The 21,471-nt window shown below is 44.7% G+C and overlaps 1 protein-coding gene across 1 annotated transcript; it reads left to right on the top strand.

The window, feature by feature from the left end:
- The first annotated feature begins 4,317 nt into the window (after positions 1 to 4,317).
- Positions 4,318 to 21,450, top strand: slc22a23 (solute carrier family 22 member 23). Its single transcript, XM_020601921.1, has 10 exons — positions 4,318 to 6,883; positions 7,775 to 7,878; positions 9,015 to 9,169; positions 15,902 to 16,088; positions 16,350 to 16,474; positions 17,148 to 17,250; positions 17,429 to 17,655; positions 18,870 to 18,902; positions 19,099 to 19,222; positions 20,947 to 21,450. Exons 1-10 carry the CDS (start codon positions 6,461 to 6,463, stop codon positions 21,365 to 21,367), a joined length of 1,902 nt encoding a protein of 633 aa, XP_020457577.1. The 5' UTR covers positions 4,318 to 6,460; the 3' UTR covers positions 21,368 to 21,450.
- The last annotated feature ends 21 nt before the right edge of the window (positions 21,451 to 21,471 follow it).

Here is a 21,471-nt window from a genome sequence, read left to right as displayed (position 1 = left end):
AGAGTGTTTGTTTGCTACGTATGAGTTATTGCAGACAGTTGACTTCCATTAGCTGAAGCATAATTGCAGACTCGGTGTGGGTGACTGGGTGCAGAAGAGATTTTGCCCGTCATATTTTGGGGATGAGGAATCCAGCAGCTCTGCGGCCTTATGTGAGTGATTCATCGACATAATAAACTGCTGAACATTTTTCTCAGGGTGAAAATGTTCCACCTTACCATCATGATATTCCCCCTGGCAAATAACATTCAGGAGCACGCCCTTGCCTGTACATACACTCAGCGACACACATCTTTTGCCAAAGCAACATTCCATTACTGGTTTTCTTTTTAAAAAACTACTCTCCAAGTCCTCATTTGCAGCTCTGACAGCTATGGCGTCAATATATATTGACCTGAACTCTGAAACTGCATGAGTGTGTTTTAGTGGGTGAACTCTGCCTCAGGTAAAACACTAGATTCAGATGGAATACAAAGGTTGCCATATTTGCGTGCGTAAAATGCTGCACAAAAGCCTTTCACAACAGTAAAATAAATGGATGAATTCACCATTTACTGTAGGTGTGTTGTCTTCTGATTGAATAAGCGTTTTCAGAGTGAGCATCCAAGGCGTAGTCCTGGTGTTCCCACCCTCTCCCATCTCTTTTTATTCCTGAATACTACAGACAGGATGAGGCTTGCACACTTTAATGAGTTTCTAAGGCTGACTGGCAGTAAGTATGTTGGCATTTGTGTGCAGAAGCTCCCTTATTTGTCAGGGGCAGGAAATTAATATACTGTGGAGCAGAAACACTAGTGGTTTTTGATCCAGTGCTAAAAATTCAACAAACGAGTAAATATAGTTGAAAACTATACCAAAGCTCCTCTGAGACTCTGCTTCTGCCTCTACCTCATACAAGAAAAGTCCTATTTGGATGTAACCTTCAGTGGGTGCACAAAAAGGAAGGACTCCTTTCTCTGACTGCCTGACTCGTCACATCAGACAAATAGTTGGAGGCTAGTTGGTGAAGAAAGTGAAACATTTATCAGCTGAAGAGACAGAGTTTGCTTGGGAGTTGAGAGTAGAACCCAAACCACAGCTAAAAGGAGAGTGACTATGGGCATTTTGCTGCTGGATGTTCGATCAGGCCTTTTGTGTTTTTGTAAGATGCTGTCTTCCTCCGACGCATCTATCAAACAATCAGCTGTGCAGAGTTTTGGCAGTTTCTTCAACATTTCTTGTTGGAAAGTCAATCAACAACAAATAGATGCAAAATAAGTAAAAACAGATGCATTGCAGCTGGAGGGAGATGCAAAATGACTAAAGAGAGCCAAAGTTCTCTTTCAGTCTGTGGGTCTTGCTCCTGGAGCCTTTTACATGTCTGTGATCAGAGACCCGGTGTCTCCTAACCTGTCCCTGAAAACCTGGGGGTCACAAACCTCTCAAGATAAAAGTCAGGGGTCATGATGACATAGTTTATATCTTTAATTCTTGTGAAATCATGGCTTTTTTTTCACCTCTTGGGGTCTCTAAAAGTGCTTCTACCTAGCATTACTGTACTCATTTAAAGTCAGCCTCAGGATTATGTGCATGCTTTAATGCAAACACATATTTACACAGTACAAAATCTAAGCGACTGTATGTGTCCTCCCTGAGCCGTTATAACCTTCCAACACCCTGTGATCATCTGCAGCTTGACTTCGACCCACAGGTGAGCTGAGGGAAACGCCTTGTGAATACAGGCTCCGCACCCATGAACACACCCATGAATGGCTGGCATCAGGGGAGAGATGCCAGTTATTAATCCTACTATCAAGTCAAACCCACTGGTCTAAACACTCTCACACATACAGAGCGACAGACAGCTACCTCTTGATGCTAGCATGTTGTGCTGACTCAAATGGATTCAGACTGCATGTACAGACAGCTCTCCGACACCCTGTCAGAGGAGCAGTTTAATTATTTTGTGTTGTTTTTTTCACTGTTGGGCGGGCTGTCTCATCTTGTCAGGTCCTTGACAGGTCTGACTGCTGGTGTTCAGGGAGTGGCTGCTTGTTCTCATTGGTCTCAGATTTCAAAGACAACACTGCAAATGAAGAATATGAAGATCATAGATTCAACCGTTTAATTAGGAGTCGCTTCACACCGAGTCCTAAGTGTGGCTCCTGCAATAAAGTGGACTTGGTGATTGGATTGGTTGCTGTAGTTCACATGCTTAAAGCTAAATAAAAGATTTTCTGTCTATCTTATTACTACAGTGTTGATTTAGGAGTTCACATAATGAGCAAAGCGTAGAGCCAGTTATACACTCGTGCAGAGACACGGCCCAGTTCTCCCCGTCTTCACTGTTCAACACCCTCAAGGTTAATGGTGTATTGATGTCCACTGCCTGCACCTCAATAAGCAGGTAGTGCAGAGAGGACACATGCAAATGCACAAGTAATTCTGTCCATAACTAGAATATCAATCAGCTGTTTATTTTCTTTACATAAGAAAGATTTAAGTCTTACACACAGAATGAGCAGATCAGGAATGCAGTTGGGTGGAGGCTCAACACAGGCAATGTGAGGAGAACCCATCCATCCAGGATCTATACCACTGGAGCCAGTCCCACCCGACACTGGGCGAGAGGCGGGGTGCACCCTGGACATGTCTGTGAGAAGACTCAAAAATCAAAAAAGAAAAAAAACTTGCTACTCACAAAGAAAAGAAATATGACTCTGGACAAACTTAAAAAAAGAGAGTTACATTTATGAAATACACTGTGAAGCACTGCAGACAGGAGACCACAGGCTGGGATCTGCATTAGCAACCAAAACCGACAGACATGTGTGAGACACAGGAACGCTTCTTCTGCAGGCCTAACACATGCACACATTTTCTGCTAAAACTGGGAAATAAAGGACCAAATTACTTAACTAAATGAGAAAGGGAGAAAACACACAAAGACAAACAGCCATTGCCTGGAGAAAAGAGATTTTTGTTTAGTTTCGTTTCACTGAACCTACTGAAGAGCTTGTGAATTCCGAATTAGCTTGTGCCACTTGAATTGGTTGCACAACCTCTATTTGGACACAGTTTAAACATTGTCACAGTGACTATGGTGGAGGGCAGGGTGGAGCTGGGTTTGTATACCAAGGGACACACACACAGTCACATAAAGGAAGGAGCAGGAACTTTTTACTCTAGAGGGCGTAACAGCTGTCACTTATTAATAGATCACACTGAGAGGTAGGGAGTGAGGAGAAAGAGCGACTTGTTTGCTGCCAGAGGGAGTTTGCATCAAGGTGACACCTGAGAGTCTGCCGTATCATCCATATTTGTTTACAAGTTTATGTGAAATTAGAGCTGGAACTGCACGCACAAAGTGTATGTGATGATACTGTAAACCTCCAGGAGCTGATATTAATACAAATATGGGTCTGCTGTATATTTTGCTTAAGCCTTAAAGGACAGGAGAGTAGGCTGCGGGCCTGGTTTACTGGCGTACCTGTGCAGCAGGCCGACATGGATATGCCTCCTGAGGGTATGAACACGGAGATGGGGGGAGGGGGTGAATGGACGGGAGGTGCTGTCAGAGAACTGTCACATGACACCTGAACCATGGAGACAAAAGATGCTGCTCCACTTTCTTGTAAACCGAGGAATTATTTCACCCCAGGCCTGACAATGGAGGTTGTTTGTGGTGTAATGTAACTTTATTTAGAAGACTTAAACCGGTGGCATTTTTATGTTTCAGGCAGTTATCATAGTGACCTCCAGCTGTTTATGTTTAATATTCAAGAGTTTTGTTGTTTTGAAATATCCAGCACACTCTATGCTGCCTGTTAATGTATTGTCCTGCTTTTTCTTCCTTTCTTTCTCTTTAATATTAGAGTAGCTACATGGTTTTACATACAGTGCTGTCGCCTCACAGCAAGAATGTTCCGGGTTCGAGTCCCAGTCGACCTGGAGCCTTTCTGTGTGGAGTTTGCATGTTCTCCCTGTGCCTGTGTGGGTTGTCTCTGGGTACTCTGGCTTCCTCCCACTGTCCAAAGACATGCAGCTTAGGTTGACTGGTAATTCTAAATTGCCCGTAGGAGTGAGCGTGAGTGTGTGTGGTTGTTTGTCTACATGTCAACCCCGTGACAGACTGACAACCTGTCCAGGTTGGACCCCGCCTCTTGCCCAGTGTGAGCTGGGATTGGCTCCAGGCCCCATGACCCTGTTCAACATCACTTCTGCCTAACTGGCGAACTGATGAAGCCTCTTGGATGAGGTGAAACGTCTTCGACCTAAAAATCTAGTCCAGTTGATTTTTTTTCCTAACCTTTTTCAGCTTACTATGACCTGGATGACTGAGAATCTGCAGGGACATAATGGATGGATGGATATTCAAGTTAACTTTTGTGTGTGTTTTGGTCAAGGATGGGGTGTGGCAAGGATTCTGGGGCTGTAGCCCTGTCGGTGTTCTTCCTAAGTTTGCTCCTGCATTCTTCAGGTCCTCCTACATGTCTTTGGCAGCCATGCAAGGGGTTTTCTCAGCTGCTGTTTTCAAACATCCTTGAAGGAATTTGCTTTTTCTTCCACGCCCAGGAAGGTTTGCTGCTGCAACACAATGCTGCAAACTGTGGCTCTGAGAACTTTTTGGAGCTGTTGGTGTTTAGGAATAATGGAATAATTTCCTCTCTTAACTTTGAATAATTTTGAAAATAGGCCTTTTCAACAACATTTATCTTTAGTACCATTAGTAAGCTTAACATTGGGCTCTCAATAACATTCAAAGGTGCATCACTAAACTTTCTTTTATCAAGGCTGTAAGTGATTATGTTTTTGTCAGGTTTTATTCACATTGTTTAGGGCCACAGGAACGCCTGGTTACGCTTGGTATGTGCTGTAAAACGAGGGTGTGGCTGGCAGACTGCAGCAGATGACACATGCACACGCAGCCTTCTCAACTTATTCTCAGCCTCCTCCATCTTAAACCTTAACAAGTCTCTGAGGAGGAGCACGATGGGGTGAGGCAGGAGGTGAGAGAGGAGTGAGCTCTGAGCACAAGTTGTCACCTCTCTGCTACACTGTCAGCTGCACCCTTCACAGCAGTTCCATGTCATTCAGGGATCACGTTAATACAAACCCACAGCTGAAGGACACACACACACACACGTCCTCCTACATTATGGTGCCTGCAACCAACACAGGGAAAACCTGTCTCAAGGTCACTCACACAGAGTGAGGTGGGAGCAGCTGCATCAACAGTCATATTTCAAAACTTTGAAATCTCACTCCTTTGGTTTACTGCATCTCTGACAAGTCAACCGAGTGACCTACAGTTTAACGCTAATGAACTGATTAAGAAAGACAAACTGATGTAAGGACGAGGAGGCCTACTGTGATCGTCTGACGCCCCCTAGCGGCGGACAGGCGACATATTATCCCAAAACCCTGACATTCCCTTCGACAAACCAGTAACTAATCCCGTCTATTTATATGACGGTTATGAAAGGATCCTACTGTATGACGCAAAACAGCCTCGTCGGGACGTTCAGCCAACGATTCATCCCAAACCGCGCTCACAAAAACCTCGTCTGCACTTAATCTTCGATTCATAAATCATCTGGAATCTATGGAAAACGTGAAGGACAGTGATTCTCACACGCTTTAAATTCGGTGGAGAGGGCAGAGGCTGCACAAAGGGGATCATTGTTGCTTGCAGTTGCCCGTCAGTGGTGCAGTCGCCCTTTGAAGGCTCTCCAATCGCAGCGCATAGCGCTACCGAGGGAGGGCGGGGTTTGCACCCTCCCCATCCCCGCTCCAAGCCTAGCTTTGGCACCGTGTTCCATTGACTAGACAACGACAACACGAGCATCGTGTTGTGCTGCGCTTGTTAACGCAACAACCTCCGAGTGGACCGGTGATGATGGGAGCCCGGGTATTCTGGGCTTGAGAGACTCAGTGATGCACACCTGCAGGAGGTCACTGTTTGGGCAGGTATGAGATCTGTGGCGGTCATGGATAAAGGACCTACAGATGTTTAGTGGATCCCAGTGTGGATGTAGCTCTATATTTCACCTCCATACAACCATCAGGCCTGGCCCAGTTCACTTCCAGATGGATGGACCCCGCTGTAGGATCTGTACTCATGGAATATAAAGCCCGAGCCGGGAAGCATGCCTGCCTATCGGAGTCCACTCCTCCCCGGGAGCCTTTCCACAGCCCTCTCCTCCTGACACAGCCGCTCCACTCGGACATCCCCTGGTCGCTTCGAGCCTCCTCGCCATGAGAGCGACTGTGCGGTGATCCGGTGTCTCTGCACGCCTGCACTGAGCGGAGACCAGTATTTTTGGATAAGACTTTTGTTGGGTATACACGGGATTTATCTGCGCTCTGTGCTTCCTTTGTGCCAAAGGTCTTAAAGCAGACTGCGCGGGCGGCAGCAGAACGGGGGCTTTGCTTCACCCACCCGCTGTTGCGCCAAGCTGCTCTTTGTGGCCGGGCCGTGATGGCAGCCGGCCGGCCGGAGGCGCAGGACCACCCTCCCGAAAACGTCTTCACCTCACTGGAGAACCCAGCGCCCCGGCTGCTACCGCACATCGACGGCTCGGTTCTGCCGTCTCTGGGGGGCTTCGGGAAACATCAGAAGCAGCTCGTGGTCCTGACCTGGATACCGGCATTGTTCATTGGCTTTAGCCAGTTTTCGGATTATTTTCTCTTGGCACAACCGAATGGCACGTGCGTGCAACCCCTGTCGAACGAGGCTAACTGGACCGTGCCGTCCCCTCCGGTCACCGTCACCGGAGGAGCGCCCGCGCTGCATCTCAATGGCAACGACGCCGGGGAGGGAGCCGGCGACGGTACGCTGTGCGCCTGCAAGGAGTGGAAGCTGGAGCTGCACACGGGACTTAGTCAGAATGTGGTTACCAAGGTAACGAGCGAGCACCAAATAGACCCACTGTGTTATCGGTCTAACCGAAAAATAAATCACTGTTCACCATCATCATCTTCATCATCACAGCCTGGTTCAGCCAAGTCCCAACAGGGCTGACGGATGTACTGCAGCTTGTGCAGTATGTGTGGTGACATGGATGAACTACCAATAAAAGTACTTTTAGATATTTATATACCACAATATGGCAAAAGAGAGCCACAATTCTAAACAACCAAATGGATGTTCAAAACAATATATTGTTCACGTACTACATCACACAATCACCCAGCTTGAGTCAGGTGGGGTTACCAACTGGGCAAAGTGGGCAGCTGTGCCAGAGTACTAGAAATGTACCAATACAGATGTTGAATTATGGTCCAGCTCCATTGTGTGTGTGTGTAATGTGCGCTATTTTCAGACATAGTTGAATTTGCCCACTGGGCTCTTGTAGACACTTTCAGGGTCATGTGTGTATGTAGTACACACATCATGCCTCCACGTGTCTGGAGCTGCAGTGGTGTGTGTGCACTGACCCATGGGCTCAGAGGGAAGAGTGGGAAGACGATTGATTCCTGTTATTAGAGCCACACACCCACATTCACACAGGCACCGCTCTCCTCTCTCATACACACTTATATGCTTGCCTTGTTTCTTTTCAAGATTTGAATGTTTCAGAAACGTCTGTAGCGTGTTAGCGCACTTAGCCTTCATGAACTTTCCAAACAGTGAGTCAGTGACAGGAGTTTGATAGACATTTCTTTTTGTCTCTATGTAGCTTACAAATTAAAACTACTCCTCTGCTAATGTTTAATATCCTCTTATCTTGTGGGTGGGTTTCCCTGAAAATGTTGCCTAATGTTCTTCTGTTTCTCTTTGTGTCTGTTCCAGTGGAACTTGGTCTGCGACTCTGCCTGGAAGGTGCACACTGCCAAGTTCTCTTTGCTGGTGGGCTCCATATTTGGCTACCTAGTGATGGGTGTCATGGCTGACTGGTACGCTGTCTCCTTCATCTCTGTCTCCTAGTGTGCTAGTTTATCTTAAAGGGTCATTTTAGTTTATCTCAACTTAGACCTTTGTTGGGCCGTTTTAGCCATAATGTTTACAGGTTAAGATGAGGTCATGCTCACCAATGAACAGCCGAGGTCTTGGAACACAGCAACACTGCTACAAAGCAGTCAGATGGTCAGACAGGTTGGACACAGAGCCCCAGGTTAGTCAGACATATCGGGAGGCGAAAACAAAAGCAAACAGCCAAATTATTAGCTAAACTATTCATTGCAAATGCTCACCACAATTTACAGAATAACCTTCTGATCCAATGTTGACCTGGTCAAGCCAAGTCCCATTTTATTTGTACAGCCCAAATCACACATTCACCTCAAGGGGCTTTACAATCTGTACAGCAAACAACACCCCCTGCACTTAGCCATGTGGAAAAAGTCATCCAAAAAACAGAGCAACATTTACAGTATGGATGACAGAATTATAGATTATAAACATAAATGAAGAATATGATCCTGGAAAACGTCGAGCAACTTCCTGGTGCTAGATGAACACATGAAGCACAATGTTCACACATAGAGGAGAAAGGAAACAAACACACAGAAGGTGAGAGAGAGACAAGGACAACAGGGACACCATGGAGAGAGGCTGGGGCTCCTGTCTGTGTGGGGTTCAGGAAGCAGGTGGTAGGTGTAGAAGCCACCACCAGCTTAGACAATGATTTGAGCGCTATAGTCTGAACATTGGTAAAAAACAGCTTTAACATCGAGCTGTGCTGCGTCTGCAGAAGAAACTGGAGATGAAAAGTATAAAAAGTGAAATGACCCTTTAAGTTGAGTTCATTGTAGCCATGTCTGCAGCTTCGTGGGAAAAAGCCCCTGCATTGTGTTTGGGATCAGTAACCATAGAAACAATGTAAAGAAAGTTGCATGCCAACGAGGCCTCAGCTCTGACCCGACCCTCCGGCCTACTGACCCCCCCCAAAACCAGGAAGTCCACAGAGTCTGAAGGAAACAATGCCTGATCTCTTTCACTCGCCTGCATATCAACAGCTTCTTTTTCAGGTTGTGACATTTTCTCAACACCTTGCCGTGCATTTCTTTCTGCCTGTTTCTCTGTCTCTAAGGTTCGGTCGACACCCAGTGCTGATTCTCTCAGTGCTTTTCATGCTGGTGTTTGGTCTGAGCGTTGCCTTCTCTGTGAACGTCACCATGTTCAGCACCTTGCGCTTCTTTGAGGGTTTCTGCTTGGCAGGCCTCGCTCTCTCCCTCTACGTGCTCAGTAAGTACCTGCTCTCACCTCCTTGTGCCCACCTGCTCTTCTTCTATCTGCTGTTCTGGGTTTCCTCTTTATTGCTCTATTGTTTATTGTGTTTATTTGCACTAATGCCCCAGAGGTGTGAAACCCTGAGAGGGACAAACTGACCAGAAATTCCCTACTCCCCCCTCTGGCCCTCACGTTCTCGCCCCATCTCTTTCACACCAGTGAGAGATTAGTCATACATGATGTGGGAAGTGAGGGCAGACTGAGTCTGAGCGGTAGGCCGGGTCCCCTCCTCTCAGCAGGGATTCCTAATAATCTCTGCTGAACTGCTTTTAAAAACAAACAAAGAAAATGGATGCCTCCAAGGCGCCTGCCCAGAGAGTCCTGAGGGCCGAATTCACAAACAAAATGCAAGTAGTTTGTGACCCTTTAAGTCCAAATCACAGACACTTGTGAATGTAGAGCAGAAAGTCTCGGTGAGGAGGATGAAGACGGCACTGAGGCAGAAGAGGAGTGGCGGTGTTAGGGCTGAGAATTTCAGTGATTATCACAGAAAACTGTGGTCATTACAAAGAATATGATGTAAATAATGATGAAGCTAATGGCAAAACTACTAGAATTCTCTTATAACGACAAAAAGATGTTTGCTTTTTGAAGTGCTTCTTGATAATGGCTGAATATTTAGGAAACCTGAGGAAAACATGTAATTGCTAGCTTTAATTTAAATTTCAGGCTTGTGTTTATCAAGGTAACTATTATATACACTACTACGTGTATATGAATACGTTTTGATACAGTAATGCAGCAACACCTATGTAAAAGTTCCTACTGTAGTTTGCTATAGAAACACATTGTTTAGAATATAGCATCCGTGGTTAATTGACATAAATCAATAATATTACAATTATGACATTTAAGGTGTGTTTATTTATTTATTTATTTAACAGCTGAGATATGACAGTGCAGTTTTTTATTGTTCTGTCTTTATTATTAAGAACCATGTCGGGAATATCGGAGCTTCCAGAAAAGTCGAATTTTCTCAGCAATTAGGAAACTGCAATGTGGCATGAATGCACCCGAATCTCAGGTCAAATCTCTGCTCCTCTTGTTCTGCCTAAAACTCTAGCTTGGCCATCGGATCCTTTTCCTGTTGGTTACATCCTTAGATGCTTGACAAATCCAGTGCACGCTTCCTCTTTGCCCTCTGTAGCTGCTCGCTCACGTCACACACAGACACTCACTCACTCACACTTTCTTAATTCTGATCCTGTTCTTACAGTCTGTTTACCAAACATAGTCCTGGTAATAGGAGGCAGTTTTTCCATATTTCACTTGTTTGCGTGTTCAGAGTTGACAGTGATGGGATAAGTAAGTGTGTATTTGCTCTTTGTGTGAGAGAGCAGACTGCACACACTTTGAAGGGTTGGTTGCACGAGGCGAGGCTGCATTCAGTCGCCTCCTTTGAAGTGAACCGTGACAGCAGATAACACAGTAAAAACATGTAGAGTAACAGCGCGTGCCGCATCATGAAGACATGTGAAGCTTCAAATAAACACATCCTCAAAGCCTGAATACACACTGCACTAACATAGGAGCTACACCGACATGAAGCCCAGTCGGCAACAACACAGATGCAGAGCAGACAGTGTGAAAGGTTTCATTACTTTACCGTGTTCCTCTTTTCACTGTTTTTCTGGAGAAATGCAGTAGCATCCCCTTTCTACCCTGTAGGACAGAAACGGTCAATCAGCATTTTGGCAGTGACTCATTTGTTGTGCTGGCTCTGCACTCCAAGACGTTGGGTTTGAAAAAAATGGCCACAAGGTTAAAGTGCGGATCTTTAGCTTTAATTTGAAGGTGTTCACATCCATAGCGGTTGAAGACTGGACTGACAAGCAGTCAGATTATTAGACAGGTGGTAAACTTAGCAAGACCTGAACCAGTCTTGTTTGGAAAAGAATAGAGAGGCAAACTGCTGAAATATTATCCGCTATAAATATCCATTCACGGTTAACAAATCAACCTCCTGGTTCAGCTTTCACCCACTTGTGTACTAGTTGTTAATAAGATATTATAATAAGCATTTTAGGTATGCTCTCTTTCAGTTTCACCTCCAAAATACAGTGATGCAGAAGCAGTTTTCTGACAAAACCCCTGGCTTGTATGACTGCTTGTGTCTCGACTTGCTGCTCACTGTGTTCTTTGATCGGAGCAATATTACTGTTAACTGATAGTAACCAAAATATACTCACTGGGGCTAATAACGAAGTATAAGTATTCTATAAAACTGCCCCACAGACACCAGCAAATATTTTATCGTTCCCGGTGATGCTTTCCCAGGCCTTCTACAGCTGGCCTCATGTCTTGCTTGTTTCCTTGGTTGCCTTGTCTCTGTGTTTAGATTCATTATGGTGCAGCATTGTGCTAAAAATGGCAAACTGTGTTTAAAAAGTCCCAGATGTCCACACTCATTATGGATGTAAATACCCTTAAATTAAAGTGGAGAACCAGCGTTTGGACACAGAGTCACTGTTGCATGCAATACAGAGCCAACATAATACAAAACACATCACTGTCCCAAAAAACTGTGATGCAGCATAGAATCATGTCTAAACACAGCCGAGGAATATTACTGTAGAATGAGTTCAACTCCTAAACAGGCTGCAGCTGGAGGGAGACGAGATAGGGAAACACAAAATAAGCATGTAGCACACATATACATTATCACAGTAAGTGTGTGTGTGTGTATGTATGTGGTTGCACCGCTCCACTCTCCCCACAGAAACCCTCCTTCTGCCCACTTCCTTTCACCCTCAGCTCTCTGGTCCTTTCCATTTTCACTCTATATCCCGTGACGGTCATCTGCCCCATTCATCCCATTTTCCCCACCAACGTTATTACTACCAGCACCCTGACTTGCTACTTTTCTCCAGGCTCATTTGAAACTGCCCAGCTATCTCAGTGCAGCACGCAGTGCATAATAAATCCACCGAAGCTGCCAGCATAATCTTCAGTTTGCTCTGTTAATGTAAATGTGTTGATGTGTGTGTGTTGTTTGCATAGTTGGTTGTTGCACCAAATTTACTGGATTTATTAGTTTGCAGTGTAGCAGCTATGCTGGACGTTACCCTGGGACACAGCTTTATCCTGTTTTTTCTTTTCGTTTGAGACACGATACTTTATGAATTGCAACCTTATAATCATGACTGTCTATTGTCTATACTATTCTGGAAAATACTGAAGCGTTCCTAAAAGTGTGTTGAGGAAGAGAAGGTATATCTTTACACTACTGAAAGTCTTTGTATAGTAAAAACTCACCTCCTGTGGCTTCTTTTCTGAGGATAGCAGCTGTAGTCAGCTTGGATTTAATTCCAACAAAGTCCCAGTTTCACTGTGGGGAAGAAAAACAGCAAAGTCTTCACATGAACATGCCAAATTGTTCTTGTAGCATAAACGAGTGCTGTCATAGGCTCAATATGTTCCAACAATCAGACTGTAGAGCTATGGGGAGGAAGTAGTGGATCTGACTATGTTGCAGGGACACTATGAGCACATGTACAGACTTGTATAATCAATATTTCTATATTAACAATGGATCAACAGGTTTGTGTGTGAAACTGTGCTCACGCTGCACAGCTGAAATGTTGGTCTGTAGGGTCAGTTGGTCATGTCTACCACTCTGGTCCAGATTGAAATATCCCAACAACTATCTCAAACCCTCAGTGCTTGGCTTTTTTGCTTAAAGAATTACTTTATCCGTTTTTCAGTTAACAAAACAGTTGCCAATTAAACTTTAATTTGATCAACTAATCGTTTCAGCTCCAATCTCAAAACCTACTGAATGAATTGCCACAGAATTTTGTGAAGACATTGTTTTTGCAGTTTCCACACAATATGCGACTTTGTCAATCTCCTGGCTTTGTGTTTACCACCACCACGTGTTTGATATTTGTGGGTTGAGTGAAATGTTTCAACAGCTTTCAATGGACTAAAACTACTGTAAAACATTCCCAGCATTCTGAGCTGCACTTTGTTTGCATGCTAACATAGTTGGCTGTACCCGAGGACGACCTCACAGAGCTGCTGCGTGCCTCAGTTAACTTTTCATAGGCTGACTAATTGATTGATCGGCTAATTGTTTCGGCTCTAGGTCTCTTTTCACAAATCTTAGCGCTGATCTCTTCTTGTCACCAGTTCCCCATACACAGACTGCGGTTCTCTCCCTTTCTTCCATTATTGTTTTGTTTCACAAACTGCCTGCAACTGTAGAAGCTGCTTGATGAAAGAAGGAGGAGGAGGGAGGGGGTAAGGATGGTGGGGAGAGTTGGGGGATGGTGGCTTTACAGAGGGTGAGAGAGCCACTTCAGCCCTGATGAGCAAAAGGGAAGAGTGGGCAGGAGCGGGAGGATCAGCCCACAGGGGGCAGTGAGATAATCAGCACAAAGAGACACCATTCTCCCACTCGGCTGGAACAAAAGGGCCCTGCCAATGTGTGTGTGTGTGTGTGTGTGTGTGTGTGTGTGTGTGTGAGATCCCAGTAGAGCCACTGGGATGAGACGCTTCCCCCAGAGAGTTGGGGAGTGGTTTTTGTTTTTGAGGTTGGTTTAGTGATGCACTGCCTTTGTCAAGCTACAGCTGATTTCTGTAGTTAGTGTGTGTGCGGCTCTGCCTGATCCATTCCTAGTGGCTGTTGTGGACAGAGGTACCACAAAGACACGGTGGTGCGCTGATTGTCAGACCACACAGGAATGGCAACATCAGTGAAAAATAACTCTGCAGTATTTCTCTACATTTTAAAAGGACAGTATTGAATTTATTTCTCCATTTTATCTACAGCTTTACATTACAGATTCAAGTTTTAAAGAATTGTTTTATATTAAAATACCTGAAGTCAGTATATAGAACAGACTGTAAAAAAACTGTGGTTTCACAGAATCTTCCTATTTTACTTTTTGTAGTGTACACTGACATACATATTTACACCTAACCTTATAAGGAACAGTGTGCAAAAATACAACTTATACCCCTATTCACTGATTTTTTTTTTTGCCACTTGGAGCAGCGCAATAAGTCTTTATGGTTAATATAGCAAACAGCAAAGCACTCATTACGATAATGATAATCACTTTATTTGGCCAAGTATGTTATACACACAAGGAATTTCTAGTACAGAGCCGAGGCAGCCATCATGACTCACACGCCGATGTCAGTGCTGTCCCTGCAAGACCCTGCTCTGCCATCGGGGGAACTTGGGGTTTAGTGTCTCGCCCAAAGACACTTTGACATGTGGACTGCAGGCACCGCCGATCAAACCTCCAACCTTCGGGTTGGGAGACGACTGCTCTAGCCCTGAGCTACAGCTGCCCTGCCACAGCAGCTTCTTTTAAGCTCTGGTTTTAATTTTTTTAATGCTGAAAAATATCTGGTTTTTAGCTGCTAAACCATGGGTTGATTACTGCGCCCACACACCTGTCTGTGTGTCTCATAATTCGTCCATGTAACACTCCACTTTGTTCACCAGCTAGTAGGTAACTTTGTCTCCCTGTTGCTTGGTGCTGGGCAGGTTGGGTACTGCGAGTTCATCAAGACTCGCTGACTGAAAGCCACACAGGACTGATACTTCCTTTGGGCTCTAAACCTATAACAATGAGACAAAAGATGCTAAAATGCTCAGCAGCACATTGCAATAATTATAGGTACAATGTTATTATAACCAATAGACTGCATTTGGGACCAATTTGTAATAAACTGGAATTATTTGGCAGCATTTTGAACAGGTGGGCTTTGATGTGTCATATTTTAAACTGTGGTATTGCTACTGAATGCTGCCTCCACCACTGGGGGAGAGAGATACACTTGTAATTCTGGCTGAAGAGAAAGAAGCTGGTGCAGGTTAAGGATTGTAAATTAGTGTAATTTCCTTCATCTGTTTTGCTTCCTGCAGACATTAATTCTAAAACTGTACACCTGGGAGAGCAGATAAACACGGTGAAGGGATTTCTAGTAATCAAACTATTTTTTTTCTCAGTCCTCCTACATTGTGCTCTGCCTGAATCATTCCCGTCTTTCTGATAGTTGAAAATCCATCATCTCTATATTTATTATTTCCTTCCCTCTTCTTGTCTCAGTATCTCACCGTCTCTCTTGCTTGTCTTTATTATCATTCCTCCAGTGATTCCACTGATGAATGAAAGGATTTTTTTGTCCTTCGAATTGAAAAGTAATTTGCATTTTGTCCCTACTCTTCCTCTTTTCTTCTCTCCCTCGTGTTTCTGTCCTCCCTGCTTCTCTTCTTTTCCACAATAAAATGTAACAGTACATGAGGTCAGGTTTGGAAGTCACCCACCTCCCTCCTCCATCAATGGTCACCTTCAACAGGACTTTGCCATATGGACCGGGCCATCTGGACTTTACCATGTTACAGGCGGTCGGGGGTGGGGCGCTCCCAGCTGAACCCTCAAAAGCACTGATGCACAGTCCAAGTTCTGGTGTGAAACTACTGTGGTCTCAGGGGGAGGATCAGTAATTGTCCTCAATAATTCAGAGGAAATTCAATACTGGCTCCACCATTAAACAAGCACACACATCACACTTCTGGGGAGCAGCTTAGTTTATGATTATATTCACATGCACTCGCTCACAGCTTATACATAATTTACTTGTCTGTTACTGTCTGCTCTGGTGCTCCAACACTACAAGATTCTCTACGCTCTGTGAAACCAGCCCTTACTCTGCGTCTCTTTATTTTAGGGATCGAGCTTTGTTTGCCAGGCTGGCGCTTCTCCATGACCATGGTGGCCAGTTTTCTGATGGTGGGCGGGCAGCTACTGATGCCAGGGGTGGCCGCTCTGTGCCGTAATTGGCCGGACCGGGATGACTGGCAGGTCCTGCAGATTGTCATAATCAGTCCTTTCGTTCTGATGCTGCCTTACGTCTGGTGAGTCCCACCCTCTGAGGAACTCCACAGGAGGGGGGGCAGGTTTTTTCTCACTGAGCCAGGCGACGGCTTGTACAGTACACTCTGCACTACACAGTACTGAGCTGCTTCGACTTACAAACAATACTCTCTTTCTCTCATTGTTTTTCTTCTTCCCCATTCTGTCTGAATCTTCTTGCCTTCACAACATATTCTGTTCTCCTCCATCTTTGTCTGCTCTCTCCACTTGCTTTCCATCCCTCCCTTTATCTCTCTGTGCAGGATTTTTCCCGAGTCACTGCGCTGGTTGCTGGCCACCCAGCACTACAGGAGGTCCAAAGCTATGATGTTGTACATCATCAAGAAGAACCAGGTCGATACAACCGAGCCCAGTGGAGTCCTTACAGGTGAAGACGATTTCAGGAGGATGATTAACTAGATGTTATGTTGCAGCTGCTTCTCGGTGTGATGGAATGTTTCCCAGCCCGTTCATCTGATGAAATGCATTTGCAGTCAGACAAACATATACTGTACATGTTCCTTTAAAAGGTTTGCAAGCAGTTTCTCAACTAACTTAGTGACTTTTATGTTGGACAGCCATTAACAGTTTTGTTAGAGAATCCCTCATTTCATTATAAAATGTTAGAAAATAATACCTATCATAGTTCCTTAGAGCTCAAGGTGATGCCTTCAAAACACTAATTTTCTCTGACCAACAGTCCAAAACCCAGAAACACTCCGTTTGCTTCTTGGCAGCATGTTTTAAATCACTTATACGCTTAATCGGTTTTGGATATAATTGATTGAATTGTGCAGTCCTCAAATACAGCTTGCACATCTCTCTTCTCTCTGCCACCAGCACTGCTTGCTCACCGGGTGTGGTGTTTGAATCATTGTTTCTGTCTCTCCCAGTGGCCTGGAGACAGATAGACTATCAGAGTGGCCAAGGAGATGTGCTGTGTCTATCTAAACGCCCCACAGCACATTGGCTTCACAGTGCTATAGATCCCTTAGTGGCCAGTCTCTCATCACCTCCTGAAATGAAAGGTCTCAAGATGTGCATTTCATGTTTCCTAACAGAGTTGGAGCACGAGCTGCACAAGAGACCCCAGAGGACCTGCATCGTCAAGGTGATGAGCACCAGGAACCTGTGGAAAAACATTGTGGTGCTGTGTGTCAACTCGTAAGTGCATTTATTGTCATTCAAAACCAACGTCCGTTGTGTTGAGAGACCATTAATTACGCATGAGCTCGTCCCCCAGAGAGAAGACATGTATGCGAGCGCAAACCTCACTTACCCCGTGGCACATGCATGTCTCTGGCCCCGCCCCTCTTTCCACTCTCTGTGTGTCTTTCTACAGTCTGACAGGTTATGGCATCCACCATTGCTTCGCCCGCAGCATGATGGACCCAGAGGCCCAGCCCACCGCTTTGTGCCATGCGGACTATTACACTATGGCTGGCATCGCTGTGGCAACCTGCCTGGCACTTTGCCCTGCGGTGGGCCTGATGGGACGTCGTGGAGGGCTACTCACCTTCATGATCATAACAGCCCTGGCATCACTCCTACAGCTGGGTTTACTCAACTGTGAGTAATCACAAGAGCACACAGGAGGAGCCTTAGTTTGTTTACAACTTGGCCCTGCTAGTTACTGCTGCACAACTGTCAAGCTTTGGATTCTGGAAACTGTGCAGGTTAAAACTGGTGCATTTGTGCCCAGCTGTTGTCATGCACATTTTCTATTTGCAGATAAAAATAATGGAGCTGATACTTCAAAAAAAAGATTTTACACTGGGCTGAGGTGGAAAAGTTGTTGTATAAACAAGGGCAGAATGTAACAAAGTGCAAAAGAAACCATGAAATGCATGAAGCATGGAACCTACAGAGACGAAAAATAGTGGCAGATGAAAACATCAGATCTGAGAGAAGCAACAAGAAGCCTGTACCCTTCCTCACATTCAGACATGAAACAAACATGAATGCCATTTTTCCATTGGCATTGTTTTTCATTGTTTGAGACCAGTTTGACTAGCCTGTGCCATCATGTTGTGTCCTCTTCAGTGGTTTCATGGCACCTGACTGGAGAACCAGCACTACCATCTGTTTATCTTGTTTATGCCTGCAGTCCCCATGTCGAAGTGTCCTTGGGCAAGACACTGAACCCCCCAAGTTGCCTGTGATGGCGGCATGTATGCACGCAGCAGCCTGAGGCCCTCGGCTCCAAACAAAATTTCGTTGTATGTGCCACAATGTTATAATGACACTAAAATAAAGCTTCTTCTTGTCTATGAGGTTACAAGCCAAGTTAATAAACTGGTTAGCCAGGTATGTCAACATTAGCATCTTGCCTTAGAGCTGACAAACATGCTGTTCCTCCATTCTTTAACATTTGCTTTGCTGCTATTTAATTTGGAAAGAAAACAATTTGGCTGATGCTTTAATCTTAGCAGCGCACTTCACATGACCAGCACTCCAAAGCTTGACAGACCTGTTTAGATATGACTGGACAAACTGCTAGTTGATGGAATGTTTAGCAAAGGTCAAACATAAAGTTGAAATGTAACACTAACAGCAGTAGCTACTCACACACTTTGCATTAAAACATTACATCCTGCATTTCAGCTCTAACAGGAAACTCTGACCTTCCCTGACCTACATCTGCAGTATGCAGTCATTATTTCAGGCTTCAGTGTTAAACTCTTCCTTCCGCTCATTCTGACTCAGCACTGCGCTGCCCTTTGTGCTGACTAATGACACGTTCTCCTCTCGTCTATTCTCCGCTGCTCCCTAATGGATTCCAGTGATTGGGAAGTACAGCCTTCGCCACGACACAGGTACAGCTGCAGTGTGGTGATGTGTGACATAAAATGATGCAGTGAAACAGAAGATTATAAGTAGTTGTATCTGCTGTAAGCCAGTTTCACAGCCTGTGACATGTTCTTCTTAGCACTCAGCATTATGTTAAAGTAGCTGTTTGTTTTATGCTGGGTGTTATTGTGTGCTTACATTTTCTTGTTCTCTGCTCGATAGTTCTGCGAGACACTCTCAATAGGAAATTCTCGGTGGCCTTCTCCATCATTGGCATGTTCTCTTCTCATGCCGTGAGCATCCTTAGCATTTTCTTCTGTGCCGAAATCACTCCTACTGTCATCAGGTGAGCCTGGGTGGTCAAACACAGAGGGGAGTCTTCTTTCTTTTTATTACATGTGCACATACAGCAGCAGATCAAGCACAGTAAGTGACCTCAAGACTATCTGACATAGTATTTGCTACCTATAGCACACCCCATTTATATTCTGTCAATTCACTGGAGACTCCAAATTCTACATAGTGTAAGATTAATATGCCACACGGTGTTCACCAGATATCACACGAGAGCAAAAACATACTGAATGTTTATCTTATAGAGAATAGTACATGTCTTAATTCCATACTACCTGCTAATTCCGAGCAGGTTTGGGGTGTGCAGTGTGTTCACAATGGAAAGGGACAAACGTCAGTACCCTCAAAGTCTAAATGCATTTGACTCTTTGACATTGATGTTCACTGTTTTCCCACAATGAAATCTGCAAAGAACATAAAGAAGCTACTACCAGCTGCAAAAATACATGGTGGTGCGATAGCTCCAGGGATATAGTGGGAAAACGTGTAAAAATATTTCACTTTTCTCTCAGAAGCTTAACTGGGGTTCCAAAGTTTAACTGATGTCCATCAACAAACTCTGTTTTATTTCCTGTTAGTACCAATATACTCTGGCAATTAAGTAGGCTTTATATTTCTTCCTAACTGTTTGTCAGATATTTTCAGAAACCCTTTCTTGCCAAACATTTCTAGCATCAGATGGGGTGGTTTGACTATTTGTTTAACAACTTTGCAAAACCAACCATGTGACATTTTCAGTATGATTGGCCACCAAGGACTGAACGTCTACCTCTTGTGCTCCTTTTTTATTATTGTGAAAAACCAAGCACATGTTAGAAACCACCCTTCAGTGTAGAGAGCTTACTCTGTATAATCCGCAGGACCCCAACTTGCTTATTGGCTCTATCTAGTGGTGTAAAGTTGTCTGACAGGTGAATGTGCACCTGGTGCCACAAGGGTTTCTTCATGCCTCTGATGAATTCACAAAGTGTCCATCTGTGTTTTCATTCCTGATCCTTATCTGCGTAGCTGAGGGAGCAGAGTCATAGAGCAGGTCAAGACACCATGAACTGTACAAACTGTGGGTGTTGGGGGTGTGATGCTTCAGCAGTGGAGGAAAATGTACTCAGATTGTTTGCTTAAAATACCAGTGTAAAAATACTCTGTTGCAAGTAAAAGTCCTGAATTTTAAATGTTACTTAAGTAAAAATACAAAAATATTAGCACCAAACAAAGTACCAACAATACTCATTATGCAAAATGACACATTTTATCTTGATGTGCATCTTGTTATTGCATTCAAATTATTGAGATATTGTGTTCATCCACATTTCATTTTGCAGTTGGTAAAGGTGGAGGTAATTTTAACTACCTTGTATCCTTATAATTTGAAGTACTGCTGGGTAGCTTGTGAATTTTACAGTAAGGATCAATAAATTGCATGATTATACTACATATTATTAAGCTCTTTCTGAAAAGTAACAAGTTATCTAATAAATGTGCAAAGTACAGTATTTTTGTTGAAGTATAAGTAGCATTCACTCAAGTACTTAGACACAGTACTTGAGTGAATGTACTTAGTTACTTTCCACCTCAGGGTTTCAGGTGCTATTCAACAATCTGACAACACTGTTTGACATGTGCCGGTGCTTTAAGAGCCCCTCTTACTTTCAGTGATATCAGAATACCTTGGTGATGGATCTGCCACAGTCTCTCTTTCTCTGTCTGTGCGTGCAGGGGTGGAGGGCTGGGCCTGGTTCTGGCCAGCGCTGGCTTCGGCATGCTCACGGCACCCATCATGGAGCTCCACAACCAGAAGGGCTACTTTCTGCATCACGTTATCTTCGCCTGCTGCACCCTGCTGTGCATCATCTGCCTTCTACTGCTGCCCGAGCCACGGGGCCAGGCCCTGCCGGAGAGCCTGGCTGACGGAGAGACCTTCACCCGTCAGGCCCTGCTCCATCCAGGAGAGCAGCATCTCCTTCTTGCCAAGAGTGACAGGGACTACTCCAGTGTCCATGACACGCTGATACACCTCTCAGCCACTGGGGGCGCTACAGTGGTAGCAGCCACCGCTCTGGCAGCAGTACCTGCCTCGTACGCCCTCGCGACAGGTGGGGAGGCGATAGGAAACCGTGCCATAGCCAATGGGGTGTGACCATCAAGCAATAGTTTACTACAGTGCTAATAACTGCTCTAGCATTAACCCGACTGAGTGGCCAGTGAATTTGTGAAAAAAAAAAGAAAAAACAACCAGATAAA

The sequence above is a fragment of the Monopterus albus genome, unplaced genomic scaffold (genome assembly GCF_001952655.1).
Source record: "Monopterus albus unplaced genomic scaffold, M_albus_1.0 scaffold53.1, whole genome shotgun sequence".
Lineage (NCBI taxonomy): Eukaryota > Metazoa > Chordata > Actinopteri > Synbranchiformes > Synbranchidae > Monopterus > Monopterus albus.
Note: the sequence above shows the minus strand (reverse complement) of the source record. Positions and strands in the feature narration are given on the sequence as shown.

Bases quoted from the DNA above. Each gene is read 5' to 3' on its own strand.
- slc22a23 (XM_020601921.1), top strand. From the start codon at position 6,461: ATGGCAGCCGGCCGGCCGGAGGCGCAGGACCACCCTCCCGAAAACGTC. The intron at 17,251-17,428 runs GTAAGTGCATTT...GTCTTTCTACAG, and splicing joins GTGGTGCTGTGTGTCAACTC to TCTGACAGGTTATGGCATCC. The intron at 18,903-19,098 runs GTACAGCTGCAG...TCTGCTCGATAG, and splicing joins CAGCCTTCGCCACGACACAG to TTCTGCGAGACACTCTCAAT.